The 23981-nt window shown below is 55.7% G+C and overlaps 2 protein-coding genes across 8 annotated transcripts in view; one reads left to right on the top strand and one right to left on the bottom strand.

Moving 5' to 3' along the window:
- The window catches only part of ADAM17 (ADAM metallopeptidase domain 17), a 34725-nt gene extending 17958 nt beyond the window's left edge, over positions 1–16767 (top strand). For 2 of the 3 annotated variants that reach the window (XM_036432537.2, XM_045579734.1), the window contains 13 exons: positions 699–788; positions 3217–3330; positions 5126–5270; positions 5367–5455; positions 6437–6589; positions 8359–8558; positions 9435–9538; positions 10453–10587; positions 11932–12062; positions 12731–12809; positions 13462–13550; positions 14108–14158; positions 14585–16767. In XM_036432537.2, the coding sequence (XP_036288430.1) occupies positions 699–788; positions 3217–3330; positions 5126–5270; positions 5367–5455; positions 6437–6589; positions 8359–8558; positions 9435–9538; positions 10453–10587; positions 11932–12062; positions 12731–12809; positions 13462–13550; positions 14108–14158; positions 14585–14935 (1731 nt within the window). In that variant the 3' untranslated portion in view covers positions 14936–16767. The remainder of the gene's footprint in view (positions 1–698; positions 789–3216; positions 3331–5125; positions 5271–5366; positions 5456–6436; positions 6590–8358; positions 8559–9434; positions 9539–10452; positions 10588–11931; positions 12063–12730; positions 12810–13461; positions 13551–14107; positions 14159–14584) is intronic. The other variant, XM_036432540.2, reaches the window with a different exon arrangement.
- Positions 15132–23981, bottom strand: part of IAH1 (isoamyl acetate hydrolyzing esterase 1 (putative)) — an 11231-nt gene continuing 2381 nt past the window's right edge. For 3 of the 5 annotated variants that reach the window (XM_036432552.2, XM_045579736.1, XM_045579737.1), the window contains exons 3-6: positions 22728–22876; positions 20568–20729; positions 18872–18993; positions 15132–17206 (exon numbers count right to left, since the gene is read on the bottom strand). In XM_036432552.2, the coding sequence (XP_036288445.1) occupies positions 17024–17206; positions 18872–18993; positions 20568–20729; positions 22728–22876 (616 nt within the window). In that variant the 3' untranslated portion in view covers positions 15132–17023. The remainder of the gene's footprint in view (positions 17207–18871; positions 18994–20567; positions 20730–22727; positions 22877–23981) is intronic. The other 2 variants (XM_045579739.1, XM_045579738.1) reach the window with 1 other exon arrangement.

Raw genomic sequence — 23981 nt, 5'->3', positions numbered from 1 at the left:
TGTGGTGACCTCCAACCATAAAATTATTTTCGTTGCTACTTCATAACTGTAGTTTTGCTACTGTTACGAATCGTCATGTAAATATCTGTTTTCCGATGGTCTTAGGCTCTGAGCAGCGGTTCTCAGCCTGTGGGTTGCGATGACCACCGCTCACAGGTTGAGACCCGCTAGCAGGGTCGCAGTGGGAAGGAGGAAGGGGGCTCATCTTCCCGGCTGTCCACCTGGCCCCAGGGAGAGCTGCACGCTGCCCCGGGAGGGGGACCTCAGCAGGGCCGGGCTGCTCCTCACTCTCCGAGGAAGGCTTTGAGGAACTTGCCAAGAGACCGAGTGAAGACCGAGTATTTCTTAGGAGAGACTGTTTTAGGTAAACGGATTGACTTCTTTTCATTTCTGTAACTGACTGGAATGGCAAGTTTTTAAAAGAACCCTGTGACTTGGTATTTTGGTTCCATATGCAATTGATTACTTGATTTACTAGTGTGCAGCACTGTTTTACTCTGGTAACAAGACTTCATTTGGGCTGGAATAACTTCTTTGTCAGCGCTGTCAGTGATAGAGAACAGCATTATGCAGCTTTTGTAATTGGAAGAAACTTCTCTAACGGCATTTTCTCTGCACTGACTGCTTCCTCCCTCGGGGTTCTTCCCGTTGCCGAGAGCAGTGCAGGTGTGCGTAACGCCTCCCTCTCCCTCCCGCAGATAGAGCTCATTGACAGAGTGGATGACATCTACCGGAACACTTCCTGGGACAACGCCGGCTTCAAAGGGTACGGGATCCAGATAGAACAGGTACTTCCCGGGCCTGTGGCTGACGTCCTCCGCTAGGCTCTGTGATGCACATATTCGTCACTTCAGACGTAATCAGAAATGTTCTCAAAAGCCATCATTCTTATCTGTTAGATTACAGTGTTTTTATATAAATTATTTGTAGATTGTGCAGTTTTCTGTTCTTAAGCTTGTTTAGGCAAAAAGGCTTTCTTGCTGCTCTGAGCTCTCCCTTCTTGAATTCAGGGCCTTTTGCCCCGCCCAGTTTTCCTTGCCTGTGACCATGCTTATGTCTTTAGTTAGAATCTGTAGGCAGAAGAGTTGCTCAGAACTATTGTGTACAGTGCATGGCATTGATGCATACAGAACCAGCAGCTCTCTTTCTCCCTGATTTCTCTTATCTCGTTAATAGAGTATGTCCAGCGCAGCTGGTGTGGCTCAGTGGTTGAGCATCATCCCATGCACCAGAGATTATGGGTTCAACCCCCAATTGGGACACATGTCCGAGTTGCAGGCTCAGTCCCCATAGGGGTGCACAGTGTATTTTGTTTTGCTTAATATCTTTATTGATTTCAGAGAGGAAGAGAGAGAAACATCAGTGATGAGAGAGAATCATTGATTGGCTGCCTCCTGCATGCCCCACACTGGGCATCAAGCCCGCAACCCGGGCATGTGCCCTTGACGGGAATCAAATCTGGGACCCTTCAGTCCACAGGCCAATGCTCTATCCACTGAGCCAAACAAGCTAGGCTATGCAGTATTTTTATTTCTCTAAAAAAACAAAAAAATAAATAAAAATATGTCCAGCCACAGTGCTGACATATACACAGTAAAAGATACATCTTAGTATCTCGTAATAAAAATTGTTCCAAATTTATAAGACTAATGAAAAAGACTGTTCCAGTCGAAACCAGTTTGGCTCAGTGGATAGAGCGTCGGTCTGCGGACTGAAAGGTCCTAGGTTTGATTCCAGTCAAGGGCATGTGCTTAAGTTGTGGGCACATCCCCAGTGGGGGGTGTATAGGAGGCAGCTGATCGATGATTCTCTCTCATCGATGTTTCTAACTCTATCCCTCTCTCTTCCTCTCTGTAAAAAATCATTTATATATATATATATAAAGACTTCTGAAATTGGGTATTGATCTGGACAAACACTTTGATACGGAAATTATTGTTTATATTTTTTTCCTAGGCTTTATTCTTAAAGGCTCTGTAGCTAGAATTTAGAGAGTTAAAAAAATCCTTGAAATTATATATCATTCTTATAAATGTTAAACTTTTATATACTTGCATAAAACTAAGAGAATTATTTTTCCCTTTTCCTGTTCTTTTACTTGCTTTTTCTTTCTTTAAGTTGTTGTTTGAATAGGTAACATATACATGTGGCACAAAGCCAGGGAAAAGTAAGTCTCCCAATCCTGCTCATTGTCACACCAGCTTCTTTCCCCAGGACACCATGCCAGCTAGTTCCATGTGTGTTTTTCCAGAGACCTTTCTGCATGTATAGCATGTGTGTGTGTTTGTGTGTTTGACACAGTGGTGCTATGCAGTACTCTTTGGATCATGCTTTTCCATTTCATGGATATGTTGGTGACTACCCCGGTGGCTCAAATAAAGCTGCCTCACTTTGTTACAACAGCTGTGACTGGTGTGAGTTTTAGAGGGTCAGTAAAGAAAGCTTTTTTTTGTTTTGGAAGTTGAATCAGTTGAAAAGAAGGGTGTGACATAGGAGATAAAATATCAGCTTCTTTCCTGGCAACAGATGGGCAGGAAGATGTGGGTTGGAGGCAGTCACAGTAGGGTTCCTGCTTCACCCCAGAATGCGTCTTGACCACCCACCACCACAGCTGCAAAGCTCACCCAGTGAGCGGAGCGGAGTGTGCCCTCCGCAGGCAGGCAGGCAGGGCCAGAGCGCCTGGCGCGGCCGTGCCCAGCATGGCCTGCTCCCCGCTCTGAGAGTGAGCGGGACCAGGAGCGTTTGTACCACAGAACCAGGAGCGGCCTGTTCTCCACGCCCTTCCGCTCCCGCGGCGCAGTGACGCACGTGCTGGCGGCGTCTCTGCATCGTCCACCAGAGTTGGACTGCCTAGCACACCTTTTCACACACCAGGACTTTGACATGGGAACTCTTGGATTGGCTTATGTTGGTTCTTCCCGCCCGAACACCAGTGTTTTAGGCTAATGGAACTGAAGTTCTCGTTTTCAGCTAAATAGAGAAAATGAAAATTTGGGAGCACATTTATAAATTCATCAATCATTCATTGATGAGTTTTCCATTATCATCTGCTTCTCACTTTGTTTTTAAACATTAATTATTTAGGGCTGAAGAATTTTATGAAATTCTGATTCCATAACTTTTTCTAGAATCAGCTTTTATTGAATATCTGAAAAGTGCAGTATTGTTTGTGACTTTTTCTGAAGCGTTCTAAGTATATTATCTCTTCAAGTATAGATTCTCATTTTCAAGTCTCCACATGATGTAAAACCTGGTGAGAGGCACTATAACATGGCAAAAAGCTACCCCAATGAGGAGAAGGATGCCTGGGATGTGAAGATGCTGCTGGAGGTAGGTGGGGAGCCCTGGGTGTGACGCTGTTGCTGCCACTTGCGATTTCTTGGGGGCGGGGGCGGGGGCGGGGGCGGGGGCAGTGTCTTCTGACAAAGGGCATGTTAGAAAAGGGTCACCAGTCACCTGTCCGCTGCAGCAGGGCCGGCAGCCAGAGGGGCAAAAGGCTGTGCCCACGGGAGAGCTCAGAGCAGTGTGCTGACCTGACGTGTGTGAGGTCTAGTGAAGCCATGGGTAGACACTTGGGGGATGCCCAGGACACACAGTTTTGTATCACTTTGTTAGTGCGTCTCTTAGGTGTATGGGAAGGAAATCAGGTGGCAGATTTATAACTTCGAGATCTAGAAGTTCTGTTCAGGAGTTCTACGTTCTCGAGTTTTTATGCTGGTATGAACTAAAGGTAGCGAACCTAACTGTCCCAGCAGGTGTGAGTGTCCTGTCTGCACACGACGTCAGGGTCTGAGTCTGTGATTACATTGCTTTGCAAAATGACCTAGCACATGATAGTGCTTCTCTCTCCGTAGGTTGGTAATGTGTTAGCTGCCTCTTGGTGCTCTAACAAATTAGCACAGATTAGAGCTTAAAGCAACACTGTATTTATTTAATAGTTTCCCTGGGTTAGTCCAGGTACAGTGTGTGGTTCATCCATATTCTCCGGGGAGTCTCACGGGCCCCAATCCAGTTTTCAAAGCTTGAATGGAATTTCAGAACGTTATCAGCTCTCAGCCAGGTTGTGTGCGCCCCGGCCCGGGGTCACACCCACAGCCTTAGTGTATCGGGATGATGCTCCAACCAACTGAGCTACCGGCCAGGACCCTGCTGCTCAGTTTAAGCATTTTAAAAATCAGGGTTGCCGAAACTGGTTTGGCTCAGTGGATAGAGCGTCGGCCTTTGGACTGAAAGGTCCCAGGTTCGATTCCGGCCAGGGGCATGTACATTGGTTACGGGCACATCCCCGGTAGGGGGAGTGTAAGAGGCAGCTGGTCGATGTTTCTCTCTCATCGATGTTTCTAGCTCTATCTCTCTCCCTCTCTGTAAGAAAATCAATAAAATATATTAAATAAATAAAAATCAAGGTGGTTTTTTTTTTATTGGTAGACACACATTACCTTTTTTTCTTTTTAAATACAATTATTTTTACTTTTATTTATTGATTTCAGAGAGGAAGAGAGAGGGATAGAGAGTTAGAAACATTGATGAGAGAGAATCATCGATAAGCTGCCTCTTGCATATCCCTACTGGGGATGTGCCTGCAACTAAGGTACATGCCCTTGACCGGAATCGAACCCGGGAGCTTTCAGTTCACAGGCTGACACACTATCCACTGAGCCAAACCAGTTTCAGCAAAAATCGAGGTATTTTTAATTGGAAACTGTGGGTTGCTGTAGGAGAGGTTTCTACTAAAACCATTAGCATTCTTGAAATACTTGAGAAGCCTTGTCCTGGTGTGAAGCTCTGAGGCCCTGAGAGAGGCAGGTGTCCAGGACTGGGCCTGACAGAGGTGGATGTCCCCATGCTGGGCTGCACTCTTACCCCAACCCTCGTCGTTCCTCAGAGCTGTGTGAACCGCTCCCAGCCCTCCCTTTGTGTCCCCACCCCCACAAATGGTGTCTGCTCTCACCTGTGCAAGTGGTGGGCGTGAGCTGTGGCAAGGAGCATTGCCCTGCCCTGCCCTGCCCGCACTCTGGGCGCAGACCGGCAGTCACATGGAGCTAGCTGATCAGGAACACGTGGTTGAAACGGCTTCTGATGCCATGTCATTGTTTACCTAATTAAGAACACTTTCCTTTTTAAGCAATTTAGCTCTGATATAGCTGAAGAAGCATCTAAAGTCTGCCTAGCACACCTTTTTACGTACCAGGACTTTGACATGGGAACTCTTGGATTGGCTTATGTTGGTTCTTCCCGCCCGAACACTCACGGCGGCGTCTGTCCCAAGGGTGAGTTTCCCGTTTGCCGAGTGACTGTGGGAACACAGGCTGGTTGGCTTTTATGGATGTTCTGTGCTGAACAGCAGCTTGTTTTCTCTCCTTCAGCTTATTATAATCCGATTGGAAAGAAAAATATCTATTTGAATAGTGGTCTGACCAGCACAAAAAATTATGGTAAAACCATTCTTACAAAGGTATGTTCTTTTATTTTTTAAAAGGATCGATGTTTAGTTTGTTGTAGTTATATATTTATGTAGATGTCTTCTAAAAGAGCAATACATACTAGGTTGTTATTGTTTTTTTATGCCTAAACACTGCTCTTTGGTGAGAAATCTGAAAATAAAAGGTATAAAGAAGAAAATAAAAGTTACTGGTCAGACTTCTTCCAGGCCCCACCGGGGCCATGGTTTTCCAGAAGCTGTGCCCCAGGCCACTGCTGCCCGCTCGGGGTGGTGCGCTGGCCCTGCGGGTGGCTGTGGTCCGATGCCACCGACTCCCCTTTCCTGGGCCCGCTCTTCCTCCTGATTAATAGCGGCATTTCCGTAAAAGTCCTCAGGAGCTTCCTGAGAGGGGCCTGGAGGGAGACTCCTGAGATTGTGCATGCCTTCACCTGCCCTCCAGCCTGACGATTTAGCTGGTGTATTCCCGTTCCCTCCGCATTCGAAGGCATTGCTCCATGTCCCTCAGTGTTTTGTGTTACTAGTAAAGAGTGTGAAGTCACTCCAACTCTTATGCTTTTTATGTGACCTGTTTTTCCCCTGCTGAGTATTTTGGGGTCTTGTTTTTGCCCAGATATACCCAGTGGGAATGTTTAGGCAAAGTCCAGAACGTCCACAGAACAGAGACTCAGTGAGCAGTGACTTAGAGAAGCTCTTCCCCTCTGACCTGGAGCCTGTGTCCTCATGGAGAGCTGTGGAGAGGAGGACGGAGAGCAGAGTCTGCCCCTTTTTAAAACTGGTCTGGCGGTCCCACCCACAGGCTGTTTATAGCTTAGCGCCAGAGCCGGCCCCTGCTGCCCGGATGCTCCAGGGAGCATGGGAGGGGCTGCTGTAGCTGGGCACGTGGTCCTCTGGGCAGAGTTAGGGTTCCGCCCGGGCCCGTTCATCAGGGCCCCCTTTAAGACAGCAGTGGGGTTGGGTATTGGCAAGTAATGTTTTCTTTGCGTGATCTTTAAGGAAGCTGACCTGGTTACAACTCATGAATTGGGCCACAATTTTGGAGCGGAACATGATCCGGACGGTATAGCGGAATGTGCCCCAAATGAGGACCAGGGAGGAAAATTCGTGATGTATCCCATTGCTGTGAGCGGGGATTACGAGAACAATAAGGTATGTGTCTTGGAGCGTCTTGATGTGGTTAGGACAGAAAGTGGCTGCTTAATTATAACCAGAGCGCACAACGGGTCCGATCAGGGATGGACTGCCAGTTCCCAGCTCCTGGAAACTCGTTGTGTGCGGGGAGTCAATGCGGTCGTCACGTCGGTTACAGCTGTTGTCGGGCTGTTTGCTATCGAGATGGAGCATGTGAGTCTGAGCCACTTGGGAACTCAGCAGTAGTTTAGGTTTGTGTCGCAGTTCTAGATCGCAGGCTCTGGTGGGCTCAGAGTGTGTGAATACCTCTGTCTCTTCACTTACAAGTTGTCATTCATTTAGCTCTGCAGTACCTTACCTTTCGAGTGTTCTCATAGGCTGTTGCCACAGGACACAGACTTGGTCAGCTCGAAGCCCCCTATGGGAAGGGCTGTCTCTGTTCGCAGCTCTGACTCCAGGTCACTAGGGAGGGCTTCTGATCGATGCTGGTGGCTTGGGACGTTGTGAACAACAGCAGACGTTAGCAGAGTGTCCCCAATGGTGACCAGTAGCGTGAGCGAGGGCAGGAGGAGCCAGGAGTCCATCTCCAGTCGGGAGAGATGCTGATGTGCGTGTCCTGCCTGTCGGAGCGAGGCCTGCTGTGTCTTACTGTGACACCGGAAGGGCCTCAGTAGAAGTCCAGGGAGGAGCCCTCGGAGAACGTTCTGCCGTCCCCTTTGTGTGCTTCAGCGTCACGTCGCCTTCCAGAGTCCTGTGCTCCGCTCCTCGGGCTTGTGGCTCTGGCTGGGCTGAAAGAAGCCACGTTAGCAATCTGCAGAGAACTGGAGATCCCGCCTCAAGTAACGACGCTGTTTCCCTGCGCCTCACGCTGCTTCCCCATGCCAGAGGGCTTGGCAACTGGACTCTGTCAGAGTGCCTGGCTAGTGACCTGCCGTGTGCAGGAGGAGCCACGTCTTGGTTCTGGGAGCGAGGGCAGAGGAGCCTTTGAGACGCGGGGACCCACGATGTTTAGAGCAGCCGTCGCCAGCTGGTGGTCCGTGAGGTCCGAAAGGCTGGCGACCGCTGGTTCAGCTGTCAGTTATGAATTAACCTTTCAGTAGACTGTAAGACTGCTTCTCCGTAAGCTCACCTGTCTACAGTTTTTAAACATGGATGATTCATACAAATAGCCAGGGAAGAGGGGGGGAGCCGGATGAGCCCATTGTGCCTGCACGTGTGATGGTTTGCACGGTCCCCGGCGGTGCCAGACCGAGGAGGCCCAGCTCGGTGTGATGGAGCGTACACCCTCCACTCGGGCCTGACTGCTTGTCCTCTCGGACTGGCTGGGAGGTTTGGGCTTGGCCTGCGTGCAGCTTGCCTTCCTGGGAAGAATTTTAGGTTCTTCAGAGCAACAGAGGCAAAGCCTGGAGCAGCTAGGCCCGAAACAGCTCACTCCTCGCCTGCCCCTGCCCCACGGCTGCCTCTCAGACATGGCTGGAAACTTTTGTGGGAACTTGAGGGTCTGCTGAATCAAGTGATGAAGGCTTGGGAAAAAAATAAATAAATAAATAAAATAAAATAATAATAATAAAAAATAAAAAAAAAGAATTTTAGGTTCTTTACCAAATCCGCATCCGCTTCTCAGCGTTCCTCGGAGGGGAGGACTCGGTCCCAGGCGGAGGCACTTAGAGGGACAGCCATGAACTGGACACGTCTCCAGGAGCCTCCGAGGACTGTGCATTCAGCTCAGAGAGGCGTGCAGACACAGGAGTGGTTTTCACGCTGCTTTGGGTCCTTCTCTCCCTCAGATGTTCTCCAACTGCAGCAAGAAGTCCGTCTACAAGACCATCGAGGTCAAGGCCCTGGAGTGCTTCCAGGAGCGCAGCAACAAGGTGTGTGGCAACTCCCGCGTGGACGAGGGCGAGGAGTGCGACCCAGGCATCATGTACCTGAACAGCGACACCTGCTGCCACAGCAACTGCACGCTGAAGGCGGGCGTGCAGTGCAGGTGGGCCGTGCCGGGTGCGGGCCGGGGGCCGGGGCTGGGCGCGGGTATCCAGGTCCCGACAGGTTGAAGACACAGGGCCTTTGGAATTGGTGTGAGGACATGTGTGCCGGTTGCATGTATGTGTATGTGTGTTTGTGCGCGCGCACAGGTGTTGACCCTGAGCTCTTGACACAAGAAAAATGCTTCCTCCAAGCAGTCTGACCGTCTGCTGTCGAGCGGAGACTCCCCAGATCAGGAATCGTTCCTGAGGAAACGTGGGGGTTGGGGGGATGTGGATGATTCTTAGGGCTGCATTCCCTGTAATAGCCAGTCCTTGGCACCACCCACCTGGCAGTCCTGGGCAGGATGAGCTGTGTGTGGCCCCGTTAATGGCAAACTCAAGCGGAGGAAGCGGGTTACAAGCTAGAAGGCGCCTCTGCTGCCGCTGTTATGTCCCCTGTGAGCCAGGCCTGCGTGGAGCAGCGGGGAAAGCTTGTTTATGGGGAACACAGACTTGCTGCCTACATACATGTCAGCGTGTAATACTCCGGGAGGAGGGCTGGGCTGCTTAGTTTCTTGACATTGATTGCCTTGCAGGCCAGTGTTCTCTTTTAAATTACTGTATCATGTATATTAAGCTAATGCAAAGGTGTTTTAACACTGAAATGTTATAAAGACGAGTCACTCGGGCCAGGCTGTCCTGTTGGCTGGTGGCCTGCGTGATTCCACATTAGGACGGGCAGGCAGGGTGCATGCAGGTGTCGCCAGCACCTGGGAGCCGGGTTTGCAGGAGTGGGTGACCCAGCCAGGGACCTTGCCTCAGGCCCTGGAACAGGACTGCGGTGCTGGCTCTTTGCTGTCCTCTGACTTGAGCCGTCCCCGTCTGCTCCTCCGCAGTGACCGGAACAGCCCTTGCTGTAAAAACTGCCAGTTTGAGACTGCCCAGAAGAAGTGCCAAGAGGCCATTAATGCCACGTGCAAAGGCGAGTCTTACTGCACAGGTACGGCTCTGCTGCTGCTGGAGACTGCTCCGTGGGGAGAGGCGTGTTTGGGAGCCAGGCTCTCTCCCCTCTGTGCGGAGGGAGTGTGCGCCTTAGTTTGTGGCACACTGTCAGGGTCCTGCAGACCTGTTTGCTCATCCCAGTTTTCCTCCTGCCCCTTCCTCTCCCGCCCTCCACTCTCTGCCCTCCGTAGGCATTCCTTCTGCTGCGGTTAACGTGCATCTGCATATGTGTGTCCTGAAACACGTGCTCTTCTGTGTCTGTGTGTGTTTAACACGCCAAACGGCACTCTGCCTTAGATCTTTCCAACTCACTACCACGCTTACAAGTCATCCTGCTGCCCTGCATGCTATCCATGTCTGTACTGAGTTCATGTTGGGCACCTGCTGAGCGCTCGCCGTGTGATGGTCTCACTCATCGGCGTAGCCCTGGGATAGCCGCCATCTCAGGCGGGGCTGTGCGGACATCCTTCCTCGGCGTGGGCAAAGCGTGTCAGTGCCGAGTGCCTGTGGGCGCTCTGTCCCCACATCCTTGCCAAAACTCTTATTTTTTGCCAGTTTGATGCTTGCAAAGTGATTTCTCATCTTTATCTACAATGTCTTGAACATCTGTCCTGGGGAGTGCGCTTTCAGTCCGCCTGACGGCACTGCCGTAGGTGCTGTGAGTGGGGATGGTCCGCACGCATGTGTTACTTGTCCGTGAGGTTTCCCAGGGAAGCGGTAACAGCCAGTGCTCGGCAGCTGCTCGTGGCTGAGGTGAGGCCGGGAGGCCCCCTCCCAGCCCTCAGCTGTGGTTGGGCCCCGCGTGTTGTCCTTGCCCGGTCACCTTCCCCCGCCAGCCCGGGCCGGGTCGGGCCACGCGTGTGGGTGGCCGTGGAGCTGGAGGCGGGACTCACTCTGCCGGCGGTGCTCTAGGCAACAGCAGCGAGTGCCCGCCTCCCGGGGACGCCGAGGACGACACGGTGTGCTTGGACCTGGGCAAGTGCAAGGACGGCAAGTGCGTGCCCTTCTGCGAGAGGGAGCAGCAGCTGGAGTCCTGCGCGTGTAACGGTGAGCACGTGTCCCCCACGACCTTGTCTGCCCGGCCCAGTCCCTCCACCGGGGCCTGACAGTGCCGGCCCTCACTGCTGTGAGGATGGGCCAGCCCAGCGCCAACAAGGGGCGTGCAGGTGTGTGGGGAGACAGACCTCTGGGTTCAGATCCTGGCTCCGCCATCTTGTCTGTAAAAACCAGCCCATTAGGCTCTCTTCTTGCCACGTTTTCAGACCATGTGGCCGGTGTGGGCGAGTAGGAGGGAGTCTTTGGGTGACAGGTGGTGGCTGTGTCTTCACTGCTCCTTCCAGTGTCAGACACATGAAGGCAGCAGGACCTGTCCCGTTGGCATTGGGCTGGTGCCCCTTCAGCACTTCACGGAGAGCCGGTTCAGGCCTGGCCCGCCGAGGGGGGTGCTCACCACCGGCCATCGGCCGGGCCAGCGGCCTCTCAGGCTGGCTGGCAGTGGCGCTGGCCTCTCAGACACGTGTCCTCAGGCTTCGCCTTAGCTGTGGAGCCCTGGGTCTGGGGGGCACCTCAGGTGGGTGGCTCTGAGCTTCCTGCCCATCCCAGACAGTGCTGTTGATTTCAAAGCCAAGAGCCCAGAAACCACACCCCTGAGCTGGGCCTCAGCAGCCCCAAAGCGGATCAGTGGTCTCTGGGCGGAGGAGCGGGTAAATAAGGCGGTAATACGAGGGCGTGGCAGGAGGCCCCCACGGCCACACGGTCAAGGCCCCGGAAACGGTGGTGAATGAGCGATGACAAGGCCACCCTCCCTGGAGGTGGTTTTTCTGGTTCCGGTGTCCTAGCTGATCTCGGTGGCTGTCAGTGCTGACTCACCTGCTGATGTCTGTCCCTGCTCACTGCCAGGTGGCTTGCTGGGCGTTTCCACTGTTGAGAGGGTGCCAGTGGCTTACCTGAGGCCCGTCACCGCAGGCCCCTCACGACGCAGAGGCTGGCCTCGGGGTGGGCTGCTGTGCACAGACGGCCGTGCCCGTCACAGGTCGCTCAGTCACACCCACAGGTGGCAGCCCTGTCCCCTCCTGTCAGCTGGCGCCCTGGCCCTCCGGGTGTTCTTGCCGTGAGACAAGGGCTGAAAGCAGCAGCATAATAATGCTGGGATGAAGGGAAACATTTTGCATTACGAAGTACAAGGAATAATTTGGTTTTTACTCGTAAAAAAAAACAAAAAAAAAACTTATGTGTAAATGTTTACCTTGTGGCCTCTACTCCAGCGGGGGGAGGGCAGAGGCGCGAGCTCAGAAGTTCCTCCTGAGGGTGGAGCTGGAGAAGAGGCTTTGAATAAAGGCCAGTGGGGAGGAGAGGCGGTGCGGAGACTCACTCGCTCTCCCGTGGTTCCAGAGACGGACAACTCGTGCAAGGTGTGCTGCCGGGACCGCGAGGGCCGGTGTGCGCCCCACGTCAGCGCCGAGGGGAGCCACCTGTTCCTGCGGAAGGGCAAGCCCTGCACCGTGGGCTTCTGTGACATGAACGTGAGTTCGTCCAGCCCGTGGGCGTGGTTCACGGTGTGCTCGGTTTGCACGTGGGAGGAAACCACACCAGGGCTCCCTGCCCCCCCCCCCCCCCCCCCCCCAGCGCTCATTCTTGTGTGATCTGACCGGGAGGTCGGTGTGGGCGCAGCCTGTGGGCAGAGCCGGCGCCCTCGGCAGACGTGAGCGCTCTGAGCAGGGGGGACTGGCCAGGACCAGGACAGTGGGTGGTTGTGGGGCAGCGGGTCCTGATTATTTGGTTTTCTACTAATTATAAAACTGAGATTGCAAAAATACAAGTAAGTCGCCATTTGTAAGTAGGAAAGATCTAGAAGCAGCTTGATCCACCCAAGTCAGACCGTTCGGTCTCTATAGAAACATGGTGGTGAGTTAGTGTTCCCGTTCCCTGGGTGCTCGGGGTCACCCTTCCTGAAATGGTCATCTTTTACACCCTGGTTTCTGGGTCTGTCTCCTGGGAGCCCTAAGCTCCCTTACAGAAGCGGCTGGTGGTGCGGCCTCGGGGACAGCACCTTGCTGTCTTAGAGCTCGCTACGCTTAGATTGTTGCCCGTGGCGTTTGACTTAATGCAGCCCTTCATGGTTAGCTGCGTGTAGAAGCCACAGTGCTTCTCAGTGCATTTCTTTAGGGAAAATGCTGTTTTCTGTTCGTAGGGCAAATGTGAGAAGCGAGTACAGGATGTCATCGAGCGGTTTTGGGACTTCATCGATCAGCTGAGCATCAATACTTTCGGTAGGCGATCCCCCGGGGCTTGTCTGCTTGGAGCCGAGCAGATGTCTGCAGTCATTTGGAAAGTGTAGACCGATCCTGCAGCAGCAGGTGCAGTGGTCACCGTTAGCGCCGTCTGGGACCTCAGGTGGACTCAGTCTGCCCGTGCAGATGGCTGCACAGATTTCAGTGCGGGACTCAGCACTCAGTCAAAGCACTGGCTTCCTTCTCTGCTAAATACAGCCAACGCACAAGCACGGTCAGTCCTTCAGACTGTAAATCTGAAGTTATCTGATGAAGGATTTATTTTAAAAATGGGCCTGATTTTGCAGAAGCAGGGAATGTATTATGTCCTCTGGGGCCTATACTTAGAGGTTAGTCACAAAAATACCCAGAGAGCAACAACACTGTCTTCACAAGCATTGCTCCAGCAGCCTCTGCACAGCGGCTCCCTTCCCAGTGGCTCTGGCCTGCCTGGCACTGGCTGCTCTGTCTGGGGCTGTTGCTGGAAGGGACCTGTGTTTGGGGGTGGGGTCTCTCGGGTGCACAGATACTCGCTGCTCTGCAGAGCCAGGAGCATGTTGGCGGCAGCCCGTGGCATTCATCACGGCGATGATGCTTTCGGAGCAAATCCTGGGAGACTGGATCAGACAGTCCCTCCCTGCACTGTTCACAGGGAAGTTCCTCGCAGACAACATCGTGGGCTCAGTCCTGGTCTTCTCCCTGCTCGTCTGGATTCCTCTCAGCATCCTTGTCCATTGTGTGGTAAGTCACCATTCATAAGTAATGAAATATTTCCTTAACGTTTGAACAACTCCAGCCGTATGATCTTTGGAAAAGATAAAATCTGTCCTTAACAAAGTCTGACCAGTGTTTCCGATAACACAGTGGGGTTAGCCCGAGCACAGCATACCTGTGAAGAGCTTAGCTAACAGGCCCTACAGGAACCTCACTTTCTGTGTGTGGACGTTTCATTCCTGTGTAGTTTCTGAGGAATTTTTTATTTCTGAGCACAGGAGACTGTTTATTATTGTTATCCTCACCAGAGGATATTTTCCCATTGATTTTTCTTTTCTTTAAAAGAGAGTGGAAGGGAGGAGGAGAGACAGAGAGAAGCATTGATGTGAGAGAGACACATCGATTGGTTGCCTCCCGCACGGGCCCTGACCAGGGCCGGGGATCGAACCTGCAACTCAGCTACGTGCCTTTGACCGAAATGCAGCTCAGTGCCGAGCACTCCCCTCGGCGTTAGGAGGGCCACTGAGGAATGTGGGAGTGGGTTCTGACTTTCCAACAATGACCTTTTCCTGCCTCCTTTCCAGGACAAGAAGCTGGACAAGCAGTACGAGTCCCTGTCCCTGTTCCACCCCAGTGTGAGTATGCCGCTCGGGAGGAGGCTCCCGGTGGCCCAGGGAGACCGCGCCCCTGTGGCTGCTGGGGGTCCTGCTGCCGCAGGAAAGACCAAGGGGTCCGTGAGGCCTGGGCCCTCGGCCAGGGCGATGGATGAACACGTAAAGGGGGCGGTGCTGCTCGGCCCACCCTGCCCCGCGCCCGAATGCCCCCGCTGCTCAGACTGATTCGGTTACTGTTTGGAGATGGCTTTGTCTTGAGGCCTGAACTTGAGACTGTTGTAAGCTTCCCTCCGGGTGCTCATATGGTCAGTGGGCTGGCCATTTGCAGCCACCTGTCCGAGTCATTTCTGAGCTGAGCGTGCGGGGTCGTGACACCTGCCGTGTGAGGCTGGGTGGGGGCTGGAGCTGGAGGACGTGCCGCTCACCTTTCCCTCCCCGTCTTTCCAGAATGTTGAGATGCTCAGCAGCATGGACTCGGCCTCGGTCCGCATCATCAAGCCCTTTCCGGGGCCGCAGACCCCCGGCCGCCTGCAGCCCCTGCAGCCCGCCCCCGTGGTGCCGCTGGTGCCGGCAGCCCCGAAGCTGGACCACCAGCGGATGGACACCATCCAGGAGGACCCCAGCACGGACTCGCACGTGGACGAGGACGGCTTTGAGAAGGACCCCTTCCCCAGCAGCAGCACGGCCGCCAAGTCGTTCGAGGACCTCACCGGCCACCCGGTCACGAGGAGCGAGAAGGCCTCGTCCTTCAGGCTGCAGCGGCAGAGCCGCGTCGACAGCAAAGAGACCGAGTGCTAGCTCAGGGTGGGTGCCCCGGCTCCGCCTGTGTGCGCAGTGTTCTTACCGCTCCGACCTCAGCCACTCCCAGGGCAGTGACTGGAGCAGGTGCTGGTCACGTGTCTGGACTCTTGGCACACATACTTGTGCGGTTGGGCCTTTCCTGTGTGAACAGGTAAGGTGAATCTAGCTTATTTGAGGCTTTCAGATTTTACTGTTTATGTTTATATCCTTCAACCTGTGGTGCAGAAGCAGAAAATACAGCTGGATGAGGCCAGAAGTATTTACGTTTTGGTAAAGTAGCATGTCACATCCGTGACGGCACTGATCAGGGCGAGCGCGGCCTTTTCACCAGTGAAAGGAGGGCGAGGCGTTCAGCGGTAACGCGTAAGAATAACTGGAACAGTAATTTGTCCTCCTGCCCTCAGTAAACATACGGAAGACAAAGCTGAGCTGTGTGTCATCTCCATGGCGTGGGTTCTGGCTCTCGGTCCGAGCCCACGCTTCCAGCAGGGAGAAGACCCATTCCAGTCAGGAGTGATTGGGTTGGTTTCTTCAGAATTCTAAGGTCCGTGCTTCCTCCGGTTCAGCAGTGTCGTTTACAGGGAGAGTTACAAGGAGCAGCTGGCGGCCTTACAGAGTCCTGCCTGTGTGAGGCCGCCGTGCTGGGCAGCGTGTGTTCCCGGGCCTCGCGCTGTCCGCCGGTGGCCCACAGCACTGCCTTCCCGGGCTCCCTCAGCCCCCCTGGTCCATCGGCAGCACAGCCTTCCGGTGGCAGCCCCTCTGGCTGAGGAGCCGGAGGCCGGGCCAGGGCTCGGTGTGGGGAGTGGCTGTGCCTCGAGGGAAGGGTCACCGTTGCCTCCATAGGAGAGGCTGTGTTTGATCTGGGGGCGCTTGGGGCCCTGCTGAGGCCAGTGTCGATGCTGGTGGAGTCGGGGTGCAGTCTGGGAGGCTCCTCTCAGATGCCTCATAGCTTGAGCTGTCGGCACCCTTGGGTGCCCGGGCCTGCTGTGAGGGCGCTGCTGCGCCGTCCCCCCCAAGCCCCGGCCTGGAGCTGTGCCATCCCCCGAGCCCAGCCTGGAACTGGGAAGCCGGGCCGGGCTCTTGGCACCGCTGACTTCAGGGAACTGTCTTCCTGGGTGGCAGTGCCTTTTGGGGGTGGCCTCAGGGTGAGATTCGGAGCTGGTCCACTGCCGTTCACTCTGCAGAGCTGTATTTTGGGGCCTTGGAGGCTGGGTGGCTCCGCCATGTCACACTGGGGGGTCGGGTACTGCTGTCCAGGCCGTCTGCTGAGTTGTCCAGGCCCAACAGGCTCATCGCCTTACTCCTGTGGTCCCGGCTGAGCAGGCAGGTGTCCCGGGCACACTCACTTGGGGCCGGCTGGGGCCGGCTGCCCCTCGCTTGAGGAACCCTTCTCCCGCGTGGGCGCGGCCTCAGGTCACAGCCCGGTCAGTGTTGCTCAGACGCGTGGTGCTGACTGCACTGGCTTCCGGACTCTGGACGGAGCGCACTCGTGTGTGAAGGGGAAGTCATCGGAATTCTGACTTCCTTAAAATTCTAGTGAAAAGCTTCTCCCCTGAAACGTGCTCATCAGCCAACATGTTTAATGAGGAACTTATAACCAAACCTGTGACAAGTGGTGTCTTTTCTCCTACGGAGGTTTGTTACACACATGGCTGTTACTCTAATACTTGAACTTGTACCTGTGGTTTTGCTGGCTTTTAACTAGTCACCATATCCTTATATTTTAGTTACACTTTTGGAGTCTGATGGAAGGTGAATGGGTGTATGTGTGAGTGAAGCAGTTCCCAGCTGAATGTAACAAAACCATTTTTTTAATAAAATCGACTTTTTTAAAAATAAAACTATCTTTTACCTTTTCCCCCCACTTACAGCCTCCCCAGCTGCTCAGGGTGTGTGCTGTAGCGGTGGCGTGGGCGGCACCTGCATCTAGACAGTAAACAGCAAAACATACTTGGTGCCAGGCATCCCTGGGAGGTGCAACGCTTTATTCATCCTGGTACAAATGTCTCTTGGTCCAGGGTCACGGGCAAAGGTTGAGCTCGAGCAGACATGCTGCTCAGGTCCCGGACAGCCTCGTGCTCCGGGCTAATGGTCCCCGTCTCCGAGGAGACTGAGCTCCGGTCTGGCTTCGGCCACGTCGCGCCAGTAAGGGAGCAGCAGCGGCAGGGAGGACACCTTCTTCTCGATCAGAGGCCAGAGGTGGGAGAAGAGGAACGCGTTTCCCTGGGGGGACAGGTGCAGGCCGTCGGACAAGTAGGGAGCGAAGTCCTGTGAGGGGAGAGGGGCGGTCACAGGTGCGCCCGGTCCTCCCGGGGCCGCCGTGCACCCAGGCTCCGTGCCCAGGCTCCTCGAGGGACCACTGCCCTTGGCAAGAGCCGCCAGGCAGTGCCAGATGGAGCTTCCCAAGCAGCTGTGTGGACGGGGCTCCTCCAGGCAGTCAGCTCAGAAGCTGACCACGGGGGCTGGTGCGTCCGTGTGGCCGACAAAACGAACAGGTGAGAAGGCAGGGCCTTCCCGCCTCTTGGTGTCACATTGACAGGAGTCGCCGGGAGGAAAGAGCGAGCCCAGTGATGCTGGGAGACCAGGGCCAGTCCCACGCCTGGTCCCGGCAGCAGTGGCCACTAGAGCCGTCTCTGGGCTGAGCCTGCCGGAGCCTCCGTGTTCTCTCTCTGCTGTCCTGGTCGGGCGGCCTCGGCTCTAGGCCTCAGCGTTTCACCGCAAGGGCCTGGGAGAGCGCCCTCCCCCGCAGTGCTGCCTCCCAGCCGGGACCTGGCTGCTGCTGGGGCGGCTCTGGGAGCACAGGCGTGCACCGTGTGAACACGGGGAGTGCCCGCCTCACTGTGTGGAAGCTCGTCCCAGGGGCCGTCCCGTTCTGCAGGGACCAGACTGTTACCTTTCACATTGATAAATGGGCTTTCTGGACTTAGAACAGTTAGCACTACATCTCTCCAATATAAATTCTAGCTGGTAGCACATTCTACTTAAATACATTGTTTGCCTGGTAACAGCTTCCAGCTTCCCCCGTGCCGTGTCAGAAAAGGACGTGGCCTAGCTGTTCTCACATGTGAGCCGCTGACTGCTCGTTGGTTCACTCTGTGCTAACCCTGCCCGTCACTGGGCTCCAGCTGCAGCTGAGGAGCGGGCAGTGCTGGGCCTACATGCTGTCCCAGAGCCTCAACTGTCTGCTCAGAGTGTGGACGGCCTTGTTAGCACACCGGACCGGCCAAGGCCACCCTGAGCAAAGGCTAAGGTACCACAAGCAGGTGCCAGACACACGGTGCACCGAGCCCTTCGGTGGCTGGAACGGTGTTAGTGCTGGCACGGGGCCTTCTTGGTCTGGGAAGGGCAACTGTGTTACTGACCAGGAGCGTGCTGGTGGGACGAGGAGGTGAGGCTGCTGCAGGGAGCTGAGAGGCTGGGCCGTTCGGGGACCAGCCAGCTGCTGGGCAGGGGGACAGGAGGGCTGAGGCTGTTCCTAAGGAGAGCTCAGACGCGGTTGCCATGTAAAGCTGTCCGTCTGGGCCGCGTGCGGCTGCTCAGACAACAGCTGTGGGTGCACAGATGACTGCTGCTACGTGGGAAGGATGTGTTTACCGGCCGGGCTCCGGCTGCCTCTCACTGGGCTGGGAAGAGCTGTTCGGTCTAATGGCTATGGCCACTGGCTAAAACTCATTCTTACATGTTCTCAACTTCTGCTTCTCCGTCTAGAGGTCCAGCCCCAGGCAGAGGGGCTCGGACCCACAGTGAGTGTAGCGAGCAGGGTTCGAGAAGGAACCTACTCTGGCATCGTCGGGAAGAGTTTAGAAGATCAAGGACTCAGAGCAGCTCAGAGCTTTGGCTGGGCTCTGGCTGCATCAGACGCCTACTCAGAGCCACTCACAGCTGAGTCACTCCTGTGACCTTACTCGCCCAAAGGACAGTGAGCCACCATACCTGACCATCCTTCTGCATCAGGGTCCACAGGTCGAGCACGTCCGTCCCGCAGTCTTGGGCCACCTGTAAGCAGGCGCTGGCGTATTCACCCACCACCACGTTGAGACGATTTAACTTGCAGCCTGTGGAGAGAAGGTGACAGACGGCTGCTTAACTCCCTCACTGGCCCTGGGCAGGTTCTGACCGGGATGGCTTCTCGGGTCAGTGAACAGGCACAGACTTAGGGACCAGACGTGGCCCAGCCTTGCAGGCCACCCCAGCCGAGGACGGGGCCCCCGTGGCCCCCAGGGCCTCCTGATGTGGAGCAGAGGCCCCGAGGCATCAAAGGCCCAGGGTGGGCGGGCTGCAGGCTGGTCGGGGGCACGCTGGAGAGAGTGCTGTGCTGAGACCCGAGTTCGTACACGTACCAAGAAGCTCCTGCAGTATCGGGGAGATCACTTGACTTCCCAGCGGAAAGGTGAGCGTTGGGAGGGACCCCAGAGGTCACTGAGGCTCATGCAGGGGCCAGTGGACTTGCTCTGCGAAGGGCCGGATGGCCTGTTGGCAGCTAGTCAGCCTGCCCTGGCGCTCCAAGGAGCCACAGAGACGACCACCAGGCGGCCTGGCTGTCTGCCAGCAGCACCTCCGTGTGCCCAGACTGCAGTGGCGGCTCTCACACCTGGGCACGCCCGCCTCCCCCAGCTCTGACTCAGCAGGGGGCTGGGCGGCCCAAGAACCCGCATTGCTGCCAGGTTCCCAGGGTGCCGACCTGCTGGCTAAGGACTGCCCGATGCTGCTCCTCCGGTTGACACCGAAGAAAGACACAGGGTTACCACCAGGCCTCAGCACACGAGTGAAACGGACCTCAGAACACCCTCTGCTCTCCATGCCGATGGCTCCTGTTCCCCTCAGGGGTGTCTGCTGGCCTCACAGCAGCTGCCTCATGGGCAGGAGGGGCTGTGACCACCTCCAGAGGCTCCTCAGCCAGAGCCTTTCCTTAGCGAAGGGCTTCCTCCCTGACCAGCAGTCCCCGAGGCGGCAACACATGAGGAGCCGACCTTCCACCCAGCTCCCCCGTGCTCCTTCGGGGAGTGAGTGCTCCCTCCAGCCCCAGCCCCTGCTTCAGCGCCGTCAGCAGGCAGCAGTCACACCTCCCACACCCTATCGCCTTGCCTCCCGCACTAGCCCAGGCTCTGGCCTTGCTGAGCACCGGGCCGGGTCCTGGCCAGGTGGCAGGAGGGACAGCGTGTGGTGCCTGACCACGCGAAGGGACGCGCCCTTGCACGTGAGCAGGCAGGCAGCCTGGGCAGGGAGGCTGCAGGGAGCCTTTGTTGTGGGGAAACGGGTCCCACGTTGGGAAGGCAGGTGTCACAGGTGGCAGAGGAGCAAGGACCACAGACAACGGGCAAGGCACCGCCCACTGCCGGGCGTCAGGAAAACACCCCAGGGGGCCCGTGGCCAAGGCACACAGACTCGGCCTCAGCGTCTCGCCACGCAGGACCGTCTGTTCCGAGACGCCACAGCCCTCAGCACAGAGCTCAGGCTGCGGGCGCCAGGGGGGTGGGCACTGACAAGGCAGCAAAGGCCAGGCCGGCGGCCCAACTTGGCACAGCCCGGCTCCGACTCCCAGGCCGAAGTTCTCGGTGTGGCCCCGCGCTGTGCTGCCTGGAACCTGAGGCGGGAGCGCCCCGCAGGACCCAGGCCCGCCCAGGCCTACCTTGCACCAGGCACTCCTTCTCCCAGGCGGCCTCGCAGAGCGGGGGCGGCGTGATGAGCACGATGCGGCCCTCGGGGACGTCCACAGACCGCAGGTACTGCACCATGCTCCTCAGGTTCGCCACGTACTCGTCCAGCGGGATGTGCTGCTTGGGGTTCTCCTCTGTGCGGACCAGAGGGAAGTGACAGGTCAGGGCCCGGGCACCACACTCAGGAGATCACGGGCAGTCGTGGGCACCAAGGCCAGAGGGGGGGGGGTTCAAGCACACAGTTCTTCCCAAGGCACCTCCAGGGCGCTGGCTCCCTGCAGCCATGTAGCTGGGGCGGAATCTGTGAGGAAGAGCCGGTGTGGGTGGGACTGCCCGCCCCGCCTGGCCCGTCGCTGGCCGGCAGTGCCCTGGCACCACCTTCTGAACCGGCTCCCCCCGTGAGAAGAGGGTAGTGGTCCCCCCCTGAGGTGTCTGTGACTCACACCGCAGGTGGGACAGCACGAGGCACCTGGTGAAGGAAGCACTCAGTCTACTGCAGCTGCAGAGGATTCTTTAGACCGTGGCCTGGGCACGGGTTCATGCGCGTTGAAAGGGAATTAATTAGAAAACGTATTTTAACTTCGCAATTTGAATCTTGCTACTGAAAAGACAATAGGATTCCACCGAGCCTCCTGTCTGCCCACTCCAGGACCGAATGAGAGGGCACGGGAAACATTCAGACACCTGGTCACAGTGTGCGTGTTTGCACCTGCTGTAAAGCAAGTCGGGTTTCTGGGCGGAAGAAACAGGAGGCTCGTCGCTGGGGGGAAGAGGCCGGTGCTGCTGTGTGACGTCATCGCCGGCGCCCACGGCCGCCATTCCCGGGCCGGGCTGTGGGCTGCGTTCACACCCGGGGTCTCCGTGGCATTGGCTGTGATTTGGTGGCTGTTGCTCTGGTGGTGGCGGGCCTGTGTCCCGCTGGGGAAAGCTGAGCGCTAGTTTGCTGGCACCAGCTCCCAGGTGCCCTTTATTTTTAAGTGGCCAGTGCACTCATGGCAGCTCCTGCATTGGGCATCTGTCCCTGGTGGTCAGTGCGTCATAGCTACTGGTCGGGCAGACAGCCTCTTCTATACACACGTATAGATGGGCTCACGCAAGAGCATCGCAGAGCTCCTTGCACCGGCTGCTACCCCACGTGACTGACTACAGAAGAAAACCACTCAGTGGCCCCCTGCCACCTAGAAAACCCCAGCTGCCACTTACTGTGCTTCTTCCCAGCCTTTCCCACGCGGCTGTGCTTTCAGAAAGGACCATTTTGCCTCTTTTCACGTAGCCTGGTCTTAGGAGCACTCTGTCCATAAGAACCCTCAGCAGCGGGGGTGGGCTGCAGGGCATCCACACCTGATGCTCCTCCCCTCCCCGCACGGCATGCTGGGCTTCGCCACCTTTCCAGACGAGGGCCATCTTGGTGCACACGCCCCCGAACATTAACTTCTGTCTGCCTATTTTTGCAAATGTTTTCCTTACTGTGCGTTTTTAATAAACTATTTTATTTCACAAACTTATTTTCTTCCTTTGCAATTTCCTCCATTGCTTTTATGCTTAATGTTTTTCCTATTCTAAATTTGATAAACTTCACCGTTTTTTAAAAACTCTGGCTTGGGAGTTTGCTTTTCTTCTGGTATAGATGTTAAGTGAAGACAGAACTCCACTTCCCCAAATGGTGAGCCTGCGGTCTCAGCGCCACCTGTGATTTATATACTCTCCTCCCAGCCTCACGGGGGGCGAGGCCCCCGCAGGGAGTCGGTGGGCAGCAGGCCATGCCACGCTGTGGGAGAAGCGGGCCGGGGGAAACCTCTGGTGACACCCAGCTCCCCGGGCCCCGGCCTCGGTCCGCCGCAGGCCACAGGGTTCTCGCCGGCCGGCACTCAGGCTCCAGCCGCGCCCGGTCTGTGCTGCCCGCGCTGCTCGCCCTCAGTGAGATGCAGGTGCAGGCGCTGCCGAGGCCCCTGCCCGCCCCGGCCACCAGGAGGGAGGAGCCGGGCCTGGGCGCAGCGTCTGGAGCAGCCGGTGACGGGCACGGGCACTGAAGGCAGAAGAGACTCACTGCCCTCAGGGATCAGTAACCAGAACATACGAGTACGTTTGCTGTAACATGAAAGTGAACCAGGGAAACACAAACACGCCTTTACCTTTTAACGCACTGTCATTGGCACCAAAGAAAATTGTAACCGCTACGGGGCTGTCCAAAGCATTCCCTTTCCTGATCAGTCTCGGGAGGATGATTTTGGCCCATCTAGTATTATAGCCTGAGAATCCACGATTCAGAACATCACATTTTCTGAAATGAAAAGTTAAAAAACATTTAAGATGAATGTCAGGCCAGGCGTTTCAGCCTCATAACCCACCTGCTGGGAGGGCAGCGCGGGGCTGGGACCGCTCTGCCTGCCCTGTTCTCTGACAAACCCTGCCCACCCAGAGCACGCCGCCCACCCTGAGTGACGGGTGACTGCCACAAGGGGGCGCTCTCTGCAGACCGCTGGTTTCATGCCTGGCACAGGGAGCTTTTAAATGCAGGTGACAGCAGACAGGTATTAACCGGGCAAGTCTCACAGGCCTGTGGTTGGCAAACTGCGGCTTGCGAGCCACATGCGGCTCTTTGGCCCCTTGAATGTGGCTCTTTCACAAAATACCACGGCCTGGGCGAGTCTATTTTGAAGAAGTGGCGCTAGAAGTTGTTTAAGTTTAAAAAATGTGGCTCTCCAAAGAAATGTCAATGGTTGTGCTGTTGATATTGGGCTCTGTGGACCAATGAGTTTGCCGACCACTGTCATAGGCAGAAAGTGTCTTAAGAAGCTGGTCTTTCCTCGTAATTACTCTTAATTCTGAAAAATAACAAGCTGCTAATTAAGTGGCCTTCTAGCACTCACACCTGTAAGCTATCAAGTGAGATTTTAGTGCTAAAATGAACTATTTACAAAACCTACACGGTGAAACATTTAAAATTCCTGGAGCTTCTCAGGCCATTTTAGTGCTTAGTTTTTCAGCATCTGTTTGTTCAGAAAAGGTTAACGGCGCCCGGAAAGTCCAAGCGCTGGCTGTTCCAGGCAGCCCGCCTCAGCGGCGCAGGCGAGCTGTCCTGCCGCCCCGCACCTGAGCAGGCGCTGCTACCACGGTCCCCGCACCGGCCTGCCCCGCCCGCCCGCCCGCCTCACCCTCCGCTGTGGCCTGTGGCTCAGGGTTCCAGCTGCAGCGGGATCCGGAGGCACCCGAACAGCCTCGGAGCCGGCAGCTGCAGCAGGAGGCAGCGTTTACCCAGCCCGCACCGGGTTTCAGAGGAAAACGGACGGACAGATGGGGGGTGCCTGCATGTGTTTGGATCACGTCACTTAAATAAAGGAAGCATTTGGGACTAGAAAAAGCGGGGTGCACTTTTCATTGTCTAG

Source organism: Pipistrellus kuhlii, unplaced genomic scaffold (assembly GCF_014108245.1).
Source record: "Pipistrellus kuhlii isolate mPipKuh1 unplaced genomic scaffold, mPipKuh1.p scaffold_m20_p_112, whole genome shotgun sequence".
In the NCBI taxonomy this organism is placed as follows: Eukaryota; Metazoa; Chordata; class Mammalia; order Chiroptera; family Vespertilionidae; genus Pipistrellus; species Pipistrellus kuhlii.
This window is presented reverse-complemented; position numbering and strand designations above follow the sequence as displayed.